Below are 15476 nucleotides of genomic sequence, written 5' to 3'. Positions count from 1 at the left end.
TGTTGTGGAAAGAAAAGTGGCGTCAGGAAAATCCTTCAAATCTTCCCAAAATGGCTGTAAGTTCTCTAGAAAAATGTGACAAGACTTTCTTCCCCAACATTTATACCCTTCTCAAATTACTCGCCGTTCTTCCTGTTTCTATCGCAACCGTAGAAAGAACTTTCTCTAGCCTAAGGAGACTGAAGACTTACTTAAGGAACAGCACATCTGAAAGTAGGCTTAACGGGCTTGCTTTACTCTCTATCCACAGAGACATTATAGTTAGTGATGAAGAAGTTCTTGATAAGTTTGCAAGTGTACCAAGAAACCTGGACTTCGTTTTGTAACCATTGGTGTAATGTATGTATGTATGTATGTATGTATGTATGTATGTATGTATGTATCAGCCCAAATCAATGTTTCCTTTTTCCTTTCTAAAGTGTTTGAAATCGTCTGACCTCTTAAAATTACTTAACCTAACCTTACATCAATCTTGGCCCCCCCCCAAAAGTATATTCTATATTCGCCACTGATTGGATTACTATACTGTATGCATTTAGATGCCTTGTATTTACACAGAAAGTAACCGATGCCCTTAAAATCGAACTTTTCTATGACACTATCCTTGTACGATTTCCCGCCATGGCACTTTTCTCGTACTTCAGAAATGTAAACACTTGCCGCGTCACAAAGTATTGTAAGATCCATTAATACATGCAATCACCTCAATTCACAGTTTAAACCTTTCCAATGCCAAGGAAAAAACTATTTCCGAAATGTATCCAACAAGGTGCATTTACAACGTTCAAATAATGCACTTGGATAAATCACTGACAAACATAACCTCACGCAACGAAAGAAAAAATATCACACAATTCAAAGACGAGGATAAATTATGCCAGTTCCCCTGTGCAAATGCATTATTTTTTTGGATTTCTGTACTGTTTGCATTTTTATTATAGATGCTTTGTACTGGCATGGAAAGTGCCCGACGCTCTTAAAACATTGTGGCTTATCGAACTTTCCTATGACGAGGGGATAAAGTATCTTTAAATCCATGTGCATTGCAACGCACTACTATGACCCCCATACCTCACACTTGTACGATTTCCCAGCTGGCAATTTCTTCTTTAAAACCATAAGACCGTTTGGGCTCGCATTAAAATAAAGCAATGCAGTTTCACCGGCAATGACAATATTGTTCGGTGCCTACGAATTTATTATATGAGCCACGTTTTTTCAACTGTCGGTATCGCCAGTGTTCGCGGATTCTTTTTTCCCGCACATTGCCTGTTGCGTGATATTACGGCGTTCCTTAAAAGGTTGAATTCCAATTTCATTCAACTTAGCAATCATGAAGCGCACTGTAGACCCACCGAAATGAGTGTAAGTGCAGAAAGCTACCCCTCCACGTTCCGGAAAGCGCGTTCTATTATGACGCGGAGCGGATAAATTTCGAGTTGAAATTACTCTGTAACATACTATTGTTTTAAAATGTAAAGGCAGTTTCGAATTAAAAGTCTGAATTTTGGTAATGGGGCCGACATTGTATTTCGAATTACGAATTATCCGTATTTCGAATTAAACAATTGAAATAACATGCAAAACTGTATCTCATGTTTCCTGGAACGAGAGTTTCTTCGAATTAGGCGGGATTTTGAATTAACCGATTTCGAATTATCGAGGTTCTACTGTATGTAGTTTAATATTATTTCCCTTGGGGTTTGCCTCTGGTAGTTCTGTATCACTTTATGTACGCTAAGTTTTGGATAACCTTTTTCACATCACTGTATATTGCATTGTACAACTACATTGGTAAATAGATGTATAGTTGATTTGAGATTTGAATTTACACTGCTACGAAACAAGCTATGTACATCACTGAACTTATAGCTCGCAACTCGGAATTGTATGTGAAATGTATTTGTAAAATTATGTGGTAAATAATATTCTTCGAATCTAAGGATCACGGGCATTTATTTCGGAATCCGCTATCTAAGCCATGTCCATGCCTTTGGTAGGTTCCCAGCCCTTTCCATCTTCCCGGTTTGTTGTTCACTAGTTGGCCCTACTGATGTTTACATACATGTTTTGTTGGAGATCCGCGTAATGCCAACTACTGTTCCGAGTGTGTAGTGTTTTCTTATATTGTGTATTGTACTCTTACCTTACCTTTTACTGTGTTTGTGCCTTGTTTTGTGTTACCCCTGTAGTCTGAGGTAGCATTTTGAAATACGTTGTCGTTACTAAGACCATACACAATTGCCTGATCCTTGAATTCAGTTAGGAACCGAAGGAAGGAAATAACTTCATCAACGGAGTTAGCTGAAAATTTTGAGATACCTTTGAACACAGTGGTCAACGGGTGAGGCAGACTGGAGAAAATCTGGGGAAAGACAGGTGTAGGGGGTGCTAGGGAAGGCTTAGAATAGTCTAGCGGGTTTACTGAGGCATCGTACCTTTGGTTTGGGTGCCCTTGTGAAAAGGACGGAGTACAGGATAGGTTAGGACTAACGTTATCCTGCAATGTTACGGGCGCAGACAACCTAATATGAGAAAGGTTCTCACTAATCTGAGGGACCATTTGGGCATTAACCGGTTGTGTAGAGGTTATGCAACTCAGTACGGGTGGCGCTAAGACAGGGGGGTGGTTTTGCACCATTGAATCAGACCCGGGTTGATTAGGAATAGAAAGTAAACACTGAGCTTCAACGGAATTAGCAGGAATCATAGGAAAACTTGTACGGTTACCAACATGCAAAAGAGATGTATCATCAGAATGACTTACAGGTGTCCTAGGTCCAGACAATGAAACAGAAGATCCCAGGGCAGCATTAGTCACCTCAGACTCCTGAATATGCCTAACACCACCACTAGGTGTCAGATCGCCCACTTGAGCAGCAACAGATGCCTCGCCACAAATAACACTGTCACTCATTGCAGATGGGATCGACACTTGAATTTGAGAAACGGTGTTATTTAACTTATTGCCTTCAAACAAACCACTGATTCTGTCGAAAACTTTGGAAAAATGCATACAATATAGTAATCCAATGAATAAAGCACTTGCACATGGGAGCCAGCATAGATTTCTTCTCATCTTTGAATCGTGCTTTTTTTCTTTCTTTCATTGCGTGAGGTTATGTTTGCCAGTGAGATATCCAAGTGCATTATTTGAATACTGTAAATATACCTCCTTGGATACATTTTGAAAATAGTTCTTTTTTCATGGCATTTGAAAGGTGAATCAAGGTTAACTGCATGCAGTAACGGGCCTTAGGATATTTTGTAACACAGCAAGGGTTGGTGCTTCTGAATTGCGAATTGGCAGTTAATTCGAAATCACGTAATTCGAAGTCCGATTTTTTAGTCCCAACAACTTCGAATTAACGAGGTTTTACTGTAGTTCCTGCCTTGATCCGTGTACCCAGATTTCACCTTGCTTTTTGGTGCCCCATATATGTCTCAAGATTCTTCTTTCCTCCTTCTCCAGTTGTAAGCATGCTCTCTTGCCCAATGTCAGCGTTTCAGTTGCATATAATGCAGCATTCCTGATGGTTATCATGTAGCGTCGCAGTCTGGCATTCCTCGAGAGGTTCTTCTTTCCATATGTGGTCATGGCTGCATATTGGTCCAATAAAAAAGCAATAAATCCTCTGTTATAACTGACTAGCATGGTCCAATGTAGGCCATAAAAAGTAAAATAAAGTAAAAATAAATTATTATTATTATTATTATTATTTAAATTGTCTGCAGATTAATCTTGATACGAGTCTCAACTTTTTTCAATATTAACAATATGCACGCAAGGACTTGAATGTCATAATGGCAACCCATAAACTGGGAAGAAATTGAATTTTCAATAATTCAAAGTATCTTCAGCCTTTGCAAGCACATCAAACCTCAACTGTAGCAGATGTGCTTCTGTCTGGCTGAACAGCCCTCATTTGTAAAATTAACTGCACTTTCTGGTTGATTTCTAAAACAATTACAGTAGAAGTCCATTATAGCGAGAATTCATAACGGCGAAAAATTTACTCGCTATAACGGATTGTCGTTATATCCGATTTTTGTATAAAAGTTGGAAAACCCTTCATGCACTGTAAAATCGGTATGAAACGCCAATCAGTTTGTTCAAAACTTGCGTTTCCGTAGATGATATTCACACTAAGGCTTACTTGTTTGTTATTTTTCGTAATCCGATACTACGTGAATATTTAATTTCATTCTGAAAAAAAAATTTAGTACCATATATCTCCGAATCCAAGATGAACCCCACTTTTTTCCTTCAAAAAATTTTAATCAGACTCAAAAAGAAGTTTGTAAAATCATATGAATGCCTTGTCTTACAGTAGGCCTACGCATTTTTAGACTATTTTTAGACGCCGAACATTGACTTTCGTCACGCCGTATTTCTTTTTTTGGCGGCTGTACAATTATTTATTTCCGTGGGTTTAAGGACCAAAAACTCAACACTGACATCATAATATCGAAGAGAACTCGTTGAAAATTTTCCGGCAATACCTATTTCATGCGTCTCTACAATACAATGATCCGTCAGGAAATTATTCTTGCTGTCTATAAAACGGTTACTTTTACGCAGTGTCAGCTATAACCGGCTGCCGCTACACGCACCTCTCACTTGCCGGGTTCGGCCAAATTCAGCGGCTAGCAATGTATTGGCCTAATCGCGAACGCTGAAAGTCAATGAACGAGTTTATTGCGCCACGGTATGGCCCTTCCGCCCTTGCATTTTTCGTGCACATACCTCACAATTTCATCTTCGACTTCTTTAAAGCGTCCTTGTTGCGGACCACTGAATGCATTTTTTGTACAGGACGCATTTTTTAGCTCTTTGTCTTCACGCTAACGCCAAATATTGGCTTTAGTTAGGCCAATGCCGTATTTTCTTGCGGCTGCACAATTATTCTACATTTCCGTGTGTTTAATAAACATTAACCTATAATTGGCATCATAATATCGACTAGAACCTGTTGAAAATTTGCCGGCAATACCTTTTCCACGTATCTTTACAATACGACTATCCATCACGAAAATATTCCTGCTGTCTATAAACCTTAATTTTACTAAGCGTCAAGTACAATAGACGCGTTATGACTCTGAAACTGAGTAACCACGGCTTTTCTAAGAATTCGAAGGGTCGCATGCTTTGATGCTATTCTGCAGATTTGAGAAACACACAGGCTCTGTACAACCGGTTGTCGCGGCTAGCGATGTGCAGTAAAGAGGCGGTCGTTTATTGTCAACGAGTTAGGTGCGCATGTGAAAAGAAGCAGCGTGGTTACCGCGATAGTTGCCAGTGGTATCCATTAACTTACTGTTAGGCCGCGAATGCAACAACCCTTGAGTTTTTGCATTAGACTCTGAGAAAAAAAAGTCTTGGATTCGGAGAAATACGGTATCACTCCAGAGATTTCTGTGGCAAACGCCTCAGTTTTCTTCTTCAAACAGCGTCACCTAACCTAACCGTATACAGTAAAACCTCGTTAATTCGAAGTCGTTGGGACTCAAAAATCGGACTTCGAATTACGTGATTTCGAATTAACCGCCAATTTGCAATTCAGAAGTACCAACCATTGCCGCGTTACAAAATATTCTAAGGCCCGTTACTGCATGCAGTTAACCTTGATTCACAGTTTATACCTTTCAAATGCCATAAAAAAAGAACTATTTCCAAAATGTATCCAAGAAGGTGCATTTACAGTATTCAAATAATGCACTCGGATATCTCGCTGGTAAACATAACCTCATGCAACGCAAGAAAGAAAAAAGCACGATTCAAAGTCGAGGAGAAATCTATGCTGGCTCCCATGTGTAAGTGCTTTATTAATTGGATTACTATACTGTATGCATTTTAGATGCCTTGTATTTACAAAGGAAGTACCCGATGCCCTTAAAATCGAACTTTCTTATGACTCTATCCTTGTACGATTTCCCGCCATGGCACTTCAGAAATGTAAACACTTGCCGCGTCACGAAGTATTCTAAGACCCATTAATACATGCAATCACCTCGATTCACAGTTTAAACCTTTCAAATACCATGGAAAAAACTATTTCCGAAATGTATCCAACAAGGTGCATTTACAATTTTCAAATAATGCACTTGGATAAATCACTGACAAACATAACCTCACGCAACGAAAGAAAAAAAATAGCACAATTCAAAGACGAGGATAAATTATGCCGGTTTCCCTGTGCAAATGCATTATTTTTTGGATTTCTGTACTGTTTGCATTTTCAGATGCCCGACGCCCTTAAAACATTGTGCTTATCGAACTTTCCTATGACGAGGGGATAAAGTTTCTCGCTTCCATGTGCATTGCAACGCACTACTATGACCCGCATCCTTCACCATTGTACGATTTCCCGGCTGGCAATTTCTCCTTTAAAACCATAAGACCATTTGGGCTCGCATTAAAATAAAGCAATGCAGTTTCACCGGTAATGACAATATTGTTCGGTGCCTACGAATCTACTATATAAGCCACGTTTTGTTTTTCAACTGTCGGCATCGCCATTGTTCGCGGATTCTGTTTTTCCGCATGATATTACGGCGTTCCTTAAAAGGTTGAATACAAAATAATTCCGATTTCATTCAACTTAGCAATCATGAAGCGCACTGTAGACCCTCCAAAGTGAGTGTAAGTGCAGAAAGCTACCCCTCCATGTTCCGGAACGCGCGTTCTATTATGACGCGGAGCGGATAAATTTCGAGTTGAAATTGCTCTGTAAAATATTATTGTTTTAAAATGTAAAGGCAGTTTCGAATTAAAAGTCTGAATTTCGATAATGGGGCCGACATTGTACTTCGAATTACAAATTATCCGTATTTCGAATTAAACAATTGTAATAACATGCAAAACTGTATCTCATGTTTCCGGGAACGAGAACTTCTTCGAATTAGGCGGGATTTTGAATTAACCGATTTCGAATTATCGAGGTTCTACTGTATGTAGCCTATCATGAAAACATATTTGAAACGCATGTAGAGAAATAACCTCCTCGTGAAAAATTTACATGTAAATAGCCGTAACTAGACGAGAGAAGATATGAAATATCCTCTAAAATCAGTGATGTACTCTGCCATATCTTGAGGTTTATCACATTCTTACTTAATTTCCGTATATAACATTAAAATTAAGATATCGTTTACTTCAGTCTTTATTTTTAACGAGTTAACAACTGCTATCGGCCACGTTATTTACGCATTTATTACGAAAACGTGTTTTCCTCTTTCATTTTGAATTTTCTTTAGAGAACAGCAGTCAATGGGTATTACTAAACTCCAACATCGCCTTTGAATGTCAACGAGACAGCTCGCAAAAGCACAAAGTGAGAAAACTATACCGTACCAAAGATGATCGATAGCATTTTGTTGCAAACGTTTCAATTTTCTTATTCAAACAGCGTCACGTATCCTAACTTAACTGTACTATACGTATGATGAAAACACACTTCAAGCGCCAGTAGAGAAATTATACCTTTCTCGCTATAAATTTTCATAATAGCCTTTCCGTAATTTAACCAGACTAACCTCTGAAATCAATTAAGCACTCTGCCATATCTCAAGGTATATCCCATTCTTACTTACTTGCAGTATTTAGCCTCAAAATTAAGCGGTCGTTTAGCCGGCCTTAATTTTAACGAGTTAACAACCGTTATCGGACACGTTATTTACGCATTTATTACGAAAATATGTTCTCTTTCATTTCGAATTTTCTTTACGGAACAACTGTCGACGGATATTACTAATCGACTCCAACATCACCTTCGAATGTCGACGAGAGAAATCGCTAGTGCACATGGCGAGGAAACTATGCCGAAGGTAATCGATCGCATGCAATATCATCGCTGGGGTGCATAAATATCGGTAACGGAAAAATCACTCGTAATAACGGATGCGCCAGTGATAGGGTTCTCGCTGTAACCGAAGAACGATACACAGTTTAATATAGGAATTTTGAAGGGACAGAAAAAATATAGTCGCTATAACGGAGTTCTCGTTATATGCCGTACTCGCTATAGCGGACTTCTACTGTAATTCCACACCAACACAGTGAAGCCACGCTCCCTACTGCATATAATGCCTATCATATTGTCATCATCCAGGTATTCTGCCTTATGGCAGGTCTATCATGGGATAAACCTCTTCCACTTTTGCTTGTTCTGTGCCAAGTTTTTCATGTCCGAATGTTTCTTTCCTTTGATATTGTCCAACATTTGATATCTTTTCCTTCCTCTTCCTCGTTTGCCTTTCACCATTCCGTCTTTTGGTAAACAGGCCCTCCACAAATAATGTCCGATCCAGTTCAGTTTTCTCCTAATGATTTGCAACATACTTCATTCTTCTCCAACTCTTCGTAATACCTACCCATTCCTTACCCGGTTTTCCCATTTCACTTGTTCTATTCTGCTCCATACCCACATGTCCAGTGCCTCCAATCTTCTCTAGTCTTCCTTTTGCAATGTCCAAGTCTCTGTGCCATACAGAGCTATGCTCCAAATATAACACCTATCATAAGCTTTGTCTTAATCAACCCCTTCCAGTTTATGCTCAAAGGGCAAAGTCGAGACATTGTCTATTGCATACAGCTCAAATGCTAGTTGCTGAGACCTCTGATCAACAGCGGTTCATTGCGTGATGTGTCATCAATTTGTGAAAATTTGGATTTTACAATTCCACTTTTACAATATTGTCATTGTCTTTATTAAAAAGACTACATTAAATAAATAAGGACAATTACAGTATTATAAAGGTGGAATTATAAAATCCAAATTTTCACAAGTTGATACTTTGACAATACGGGCTCTAATATGAAGTTTATAACGTGCATTGTGTCATCATGGCGTCGATCTTCCTTTGTGGTCAAGTGCCAACTTTGGATAATGTGCAGACCCTATCCTCTTCACGCAAGAATGGGCCACTAGAACCTATAGAGGACACAAAGTCCTCTCTGATTCTTTTAAATGTGATACATTCAAAGAGGCCATCATGTGGACACTCACCTCCCTAGTAGCCTTGCGGATCTCCCATACACTGTGTAGACCACTGCGAGAGTCGTACATCATACAGATGGAAGGATCTTCGCAGGTAAAGACCAGCTTCATGTGAGGATCAGACATGTGGGACAGATCACCTACAACAGAAACAATAAGAGAGATTGATCACCTCATCATGTTTCTTCTTCCAAGCACTATTCCACAACGTAAACCATTTTTTTAGCAAACATCATCTTGAAAACTGGGATGCATATGACATTCGACAGAGAACAGACTCGCATACATCCAAATCATGCATCATATGCTGCAAAATATGGCATCATTATAACTTTTGTTTTTGAAAACCATATTACTAATACCAATTATGTTTTGATTAAAAACTTCCATATAAGCCAATTAAACTTCTAACAAACTAGCTGTTACCCACAGCTTCACCTGCCCAGAACCTCTCTGTAAACCACGGTTGTGGCATTGCCTTTTGGGGCTAAGATGACCAGGCTACTGGCAGAGCTAAATCTGGAACATGCGACATGGAACTTTACATGTGAAAAACAGTCCTCTTTTAAGTCGAGGCAAAAAAAGGGTTTCTTTATTTCTAAAGGAGATTCCAAATACAAATTTTCAAGTCCGTAACATCTTAGTTTTTGAGATGTAAGTATCCTCATAAAGAGAATTCAACTCCTTCTTCACTTATTTTCGACCTCCAGCTTATTAAGTTGATTTTCTGAAAACAAAAAGTTTGTGTTTCTTTATTTTCAATTTTCACATCTGTAACATGTTAAGTTTATGAGATATACTGTAGACATACTCATTTAAAAAACTGCCCCACTCCTTGGCTGAGTAGTCAGCGTTTAGGCCTTCGGTTCACAGGGTTCCGGGTTCGATTCCAGGCCGAGTCGGGGATTTTAATTGCATTTGATTAATTCATGTAGCTCAGGGACAGGGAGTTTGTGTTTGTCCCAACATTCTCCTCTTCATATTCACTCAACACACCACAACAGGAACACGCAATAGTAATTACATCCCTACACACAGGGTCAAATCCACATGTGCGACACAGTTCAGACCCGCGATTCCACAGGTGTGGGAAAAGCGAAAGAAGAAGAAGATACTCATTTTTAAAATTCAACCACTTTTTTATTATTTCATCCCCTTAAGTGGATTTTCAAAAAAAAAAGTGTGTTCATTTATTTTTAAAGGAGATTCCAAGTACGAGTTTTAATGTCTGCAAGATCTTACTTAAGTTTCTGAGATGTATGTATCCTTATATAAAGAACTGAACTTCCTCACTTCTTTTCACTCCCAGTGTACCCCCCCACCTCACCCCTTAAGTCAATTTTCTGAAAACAAAAATTTGTGTTTTTATTTTTAAAGGAGATTCCAAACACCAATTTTCATGGCTGTAACATGTTAGGTTTTTGTGATATATTGTAGATAATCTTACTGCTGTAAGAATCCCGGAGCTGACGTTGCCATGGTTACGGCAGTTCATTTCTTTATCCGATTCCTAGAGCAGGGGTAGTGTGGTGCCAATATCACCATAACGGTTGGTTTTAGGGCCTTAAAACATGGTTTTCGGGCCCATAGGGCTTACCGAGTTTTGTTCTTTGCGTCAAACAAACAAAACCCCATGGCACTACAGCCCTTGAAGGGCCTTGGCCTACCAAGCGACTGCTGCTCAACCTGAAGGCCTGCAGATTACAAGGTGTCGTGTGGTCAGCATGACAAATCCTCTCAGCCGTTAATCTTGGCTTTCGAGACTGGGACCACTATCTCACCGTCAGATAGCTCCTCAATTCTAATCACGTAGGCTGATTGGACCTCGAACCAGCCCTCAGGTCCAGGTAAAAATCCCTGACCTGGCCGGGAATCGAACCCGGGGCCGCCCGGTAAGAGGCAGGCACGCTACCCCTACACCACGGGGCCGGCGTTCTTTGCGTCAAGGGGCTTAAATTGAGCTTTGTCTCGTCCTTGTACAACAAATTCAATATTTCCATTATATTAGCCTAGTATTTTTATATCTCCCCCTATGCCCCCTCCCCATCGAATTGTTTTGAAAATAAAATACAACCCATGTCCCTCAGGGAAAATGAATATTTACATTAGTAAAATCATTTTTAGAATCGGACCAGTAGTTCCTGAGATTAGCCATTAGATACAAACATACTTTACCTCTTTATATATATTATTAGTACAGATGCCGCATCTTCAAATTGACAAAAAGAGCTTGCCAACAATCACCGATAAAAGAGTCGACCAGTGTTAGTAAGAAGTTCACACTGTTTTGTATTCGTATGCGATTATTATTAGTGACAAAATGAATGTGAAGAAATGGAGAAAATCTTACAATGTCTATTTCAAATGCAAACTTCACATCAAAAAACAGAGTGTAATTAACCCTCAAAGTGGCAGTCATTTATCCTGCAGCGGCAGAATAAATTGTGTCAAACAGCACTGACATGTTATACATACATAAAACAGTAAACCATTTTATTCACAAAAGCACAAAGAATAAGAAGATGATATTAAAGCAGTTATTTATCATTTAAACTTCGTAGGACCAAAAAAAAATATTGAATTTGTTTATATAACACTGACCTGCAAATTCAAACTTTCCGATCATTGCATGAAATTTACATAGTGATCTTCTATATTTCGGGCATGCTGATTCTGGAACTGAAGTCAGTTTTGCGCTATCACATCAGGTTTTTGTGCAAATTCAAAATGAAAATTTGATAAATATGCAGCACGCACACATGCAAGATTACTATTATCAACTGTAAAGAATGCTTCTTATTATTCTCACCCATCTGAACACTCCTATCTTACACTGGTTTACTTATGAACATAATATCAAGATATGTAGTGTATTGTGTTAACAGACCTGTAGAAAAACACAGACAAATGGACCAAAATTTACCACACATTAAGCCTCATAACGTATTGAGAATGGTAAGTCTACGTTTTCAATTTTATAATGTCCTGCCTTGCTTTTCGTGTGTGAGGAGTAGTTGGACCAACAGTAATCTGCCAGCATGTTTTTGTTCCATTTCCCTTGATATCTGCGTTCCATTTCTTGTAGAACCTGATGAAATCTTTCTCCTTGCTCTTCGCTCAGCATTCCTAGATTCTCAGGGAAATAGTCCAGATGTGAATGTAACATGTGCACTTTCAAGGTCATTTTGCAGCCTAAATCTGGCAAAGAAACAAGCAATCTATCCACCATTTGTTTGTAGTCTGAATCCTTTGTGTATCCAAGAAAGTTTTTGACCACATTCTGGAATGCTGTCCATACCGATCGCTCTGCAGCGCAAGTAACATCTTCAAAATTAGCATCAGAAAGAAGTTTTCTGATATCTGGACCTGTGAAAATACCCTCCTTGATTTAGGAATTACTGATGCCTGGGAATCGATGACACAGATTCTGAAAGCATTCACCTTCATTGTTTAGAGCCTTAACGAATTGCTTCATAAACTCTAGTTTGATATGAAGCGGAGGTAACAGAATTTTGCTCTTGTGAACAAGAGTTTCTTGTTTTATGTTTTTCGACCCTACAACCCATTGTCTACATCGTCATTCTTATTGAGTCCAGTGATGTAACCTTGCTCGACTGTCCCACTCACAGAGAAAGCAGGAGTGCTTTGTATACCCTCCTTGTAAACCGAACAGAATACAGTAGAACCTCGATAATTCAAAATCGGTTAATTCAAAATCTCGCCTAATTCGAAGCAGCTCTCGTTCCCGGAAACATGAGGCACGGTTTTGCATGTTATTTAAATCGTTTAATTCAAAATACGCATAATTCGTAATTCGAAGAACAATTTCAGTCCCGTTACCGAAATTCAGACTTTTAATTCGAAACTGCCTTTACCTTTTGAAAAAAAAAAATAGTATTTTACGGAGTAATTTAAACTCAAAATTTCTCCGCATCATGAAAGAACGTGTATTCCGGAACGTGCACCTACTTCGGCGTGTCTACAGTGTGCTTCATATCTGCTATGTTCGAGCGGAATCGTAATTATTTTGTATTCGGAGTTTTTAGGAACGCCATAATTCACAATATCACGTAGCAGGCAGTGTGCGGAGAGGTAGAATCCGCGAACTCTGAAAATGCAGACAACTGGCGAAAAAGCGTGGGTTATAGCCTATAATCAATTCGTACGCACCAATATTGTCAATGCCGATGAAACTACATTGTTTGTTTGTTTTATTTTTTTAAATGCTGAGGCCAAATGGACTTATGATTTTAAAGGAGAGAATTGCCAGCCGGCAAATGTACTTTGTTGCTATGCAGTGCACAGTGCACACGGAAGCGCGAGACTTCCTTCCCCTGGCATAGGAAAGTTCTAAAAGCCACGATGTTGAAGGGTGTCGGGCACTTTCCATGCCAGTACAAGGCATCTAAAAATGCAGACAGTACAGCAGGCCTAATCCAAAAAGTAAAGCATTTGCACAGGGTAGCCAGCATAATGTTTCCTCGTCTTTTCTTCCTTTCGTTGCGTGAGGTTATGTTTGTCATTGTTTTATCTGAATAATGTAAATGCACCTTATTGGATACATTTCTGAAATAGTGTTTGCCATGGCATTTGAAAAGTTTAAACTGAGAACCAAGGTGATTGCATACATTAATGGGTCTCAGAAATGCCGTGGTGGGAAATCGTACAAGTATAGTCACTGTACTGTTGTAATGTGGACGGAAGTGAGAGACTTTCTGCCCTCGTCATAGGAAAGTTCGATAAGCTGCGATGTTTTAACCCATTCGCCTCACATTTAAATACCATAGGAGTTCACTAAGAAATCACATTTAAATACCGCTCTACGGCCGTCGTCATCACACTATTATTTAGAAAATCATACAAAACCAACCAGTAAATATTCCTTTCTGAAAATTTGCATGCATGATAACGAAGTAATAAATTTACCAATGCCGCTATTTTAGTACGTCTGCTGGGTGTGGTACACCTCAAAACATTCTTCTAAGTGAAGAGCTACTCCGCACTTTTTGCACTGCCAGCAACTTTCGCTTCTTTTACCCCGGCTGTAGCACACAACACACCTTCTTGTGACTTTTGATTTCTTCTCTGTAGGGGGAATACGCACAGGAAAGTGGGCCCATGATTTAGCTTGTAATCTGGTTGGGGTGGTGCTCGCTGAAGGTCGACCTCGAACCCGGCAACTGAACAGTCTCTAGTAGCTGCTGCGCAATGCTAGTTCGGAAGTCCGTGTAGCTCGTCTTTCTGTTAGCAGCGATCTTGTGATACACAGTGAAGGAATTGAAAATACACATATCTAGGAGGTAAAAGAATATTTTCCTATACCCTTTCACTGTGCGTCGCATGACTGGGAACAGAGCTGTAACCTGATCCTGAAGGTGAACACCACCCATCCCCTTCTGGTATTCAAGGCCACACTTGGGCTTTATCACTTCTTCCCTCGGGGTTTGTCCTCTCTTTCGTCTGAGTTTGCCTGTCCCTGTGTTTAGTGGTGAGAAAGCAAACATCCTTGTTATCTTTCCACTTCACACAACATACTGTTGGCAACCCACGTCTCATACTCTCCACGTCCTACTGATATCGCGAGGCATGTCTTTTCGGTTCTGTCTAACAGTTCCAATTAAATTCATCTGCTTGTCGTGTAGCCTTTTGAATAAATCTGGGGAAGAATACCAGTTATCTAGAAACAATGCATGTCCTCGGCCTAACAAGGGTTCACACATGTTGAGCACGACGTTTGTACTTGGTGGCAGACTCTGATCCGTTACATCATCACCTACATAAATTTTGAAAGACAGACAGTAGCCAGAACTTGATTCACAAATTTTGTAAATTTTTATTCCAAACCTAGAACGTTTAGACCTATTACACTGGACATATGAAAGGCGGCCTCTGAATTTCATTAGACTTTCATCTAGAGCAATGTCTTGTGAAGGTAAATATAATTCTGAAAATTTTGAGCAGAAATGTTGTATTATAGGCCTAATCTTTCTTAGTTTGTCACTACTATTGACTTCTTCATCGTCAACAAAATGTAAAAATCGTGAAATTATAATAAACCTTCCCCTGCTCATGGTTTCACGAAAAATAGGAGTGTTTATACACCTGTTTTTACTCCAGTATAACTGTATTCTTGACTTTCGCACTTGTGACATTAGTATAACTAACGCAAAATATGCCCTAATTTCGTCGGGTGTAGTCTCAAACCATTTGTCATCATCTTTCAACTTTTTTCTGTCAGGATTGCTCAACTGTTTTGCTGCATATGAATTTCTCTCGGCAGATATTATGTCATTTAAAGATAAAAACTTCATTGTTCCGTATTGAAATTATTGATGTTAAAAATTAAATAATTGAAAAGGAGGTTCAACCTATTCAATACTTAAAAGAAGGAAATGCAGTAATCACATTCCTATTTAAATGGGACCGGTTTCGACCTTAGTCCAGGTCATCATCAGCCGTAAAAAGATGTACAATGTT

At 39.2% G+C, this 15476-nt stretch overlaps 1 protein-coding gene across 2 annotated transcripts in view; it reads right to left on the bottom strand.

Annotated features, from left to right (window-relative positions):
* shtd (shattered) overlaps positions 1-15476 on the bottom strand; it is a 786765-nt gene that overhangs the window by 719818 nt on the left and 51471 nt on the right. For both annotated transcript variants that reach the window (XM_067155551.2, XM_068229717.1), the window contains exon 6: positions 9009-9139. In XM_067155551.2, the coding sequence (XP_067011652.2) occupies positions 9009-9139 (131 nt within the window). The remainder of the gene's footprint in view (positions 1-9008; positions 9140-15476) is intronic.

The sequence above is a fragment of the Anabrus simplex genome, chromosome 11 (genome assembly GCF_040414725.1).
Source record: "Anabrus simplex isolate iqAnaSimp1 chromosome 11, ASM4041472v1, whole genome shotgun sequence".
NCBI lineage: Eukaryota > Metazoa > Arthropoda > Insecta > Orthoptera > Tettigoniidae > Anabrus > Anabrus simplex.
The sequence above is the reverse complement of the archived record's forward strand: the minus strand, read 5'-3'. Positions and strand labels throughout refer to the sequence as shown.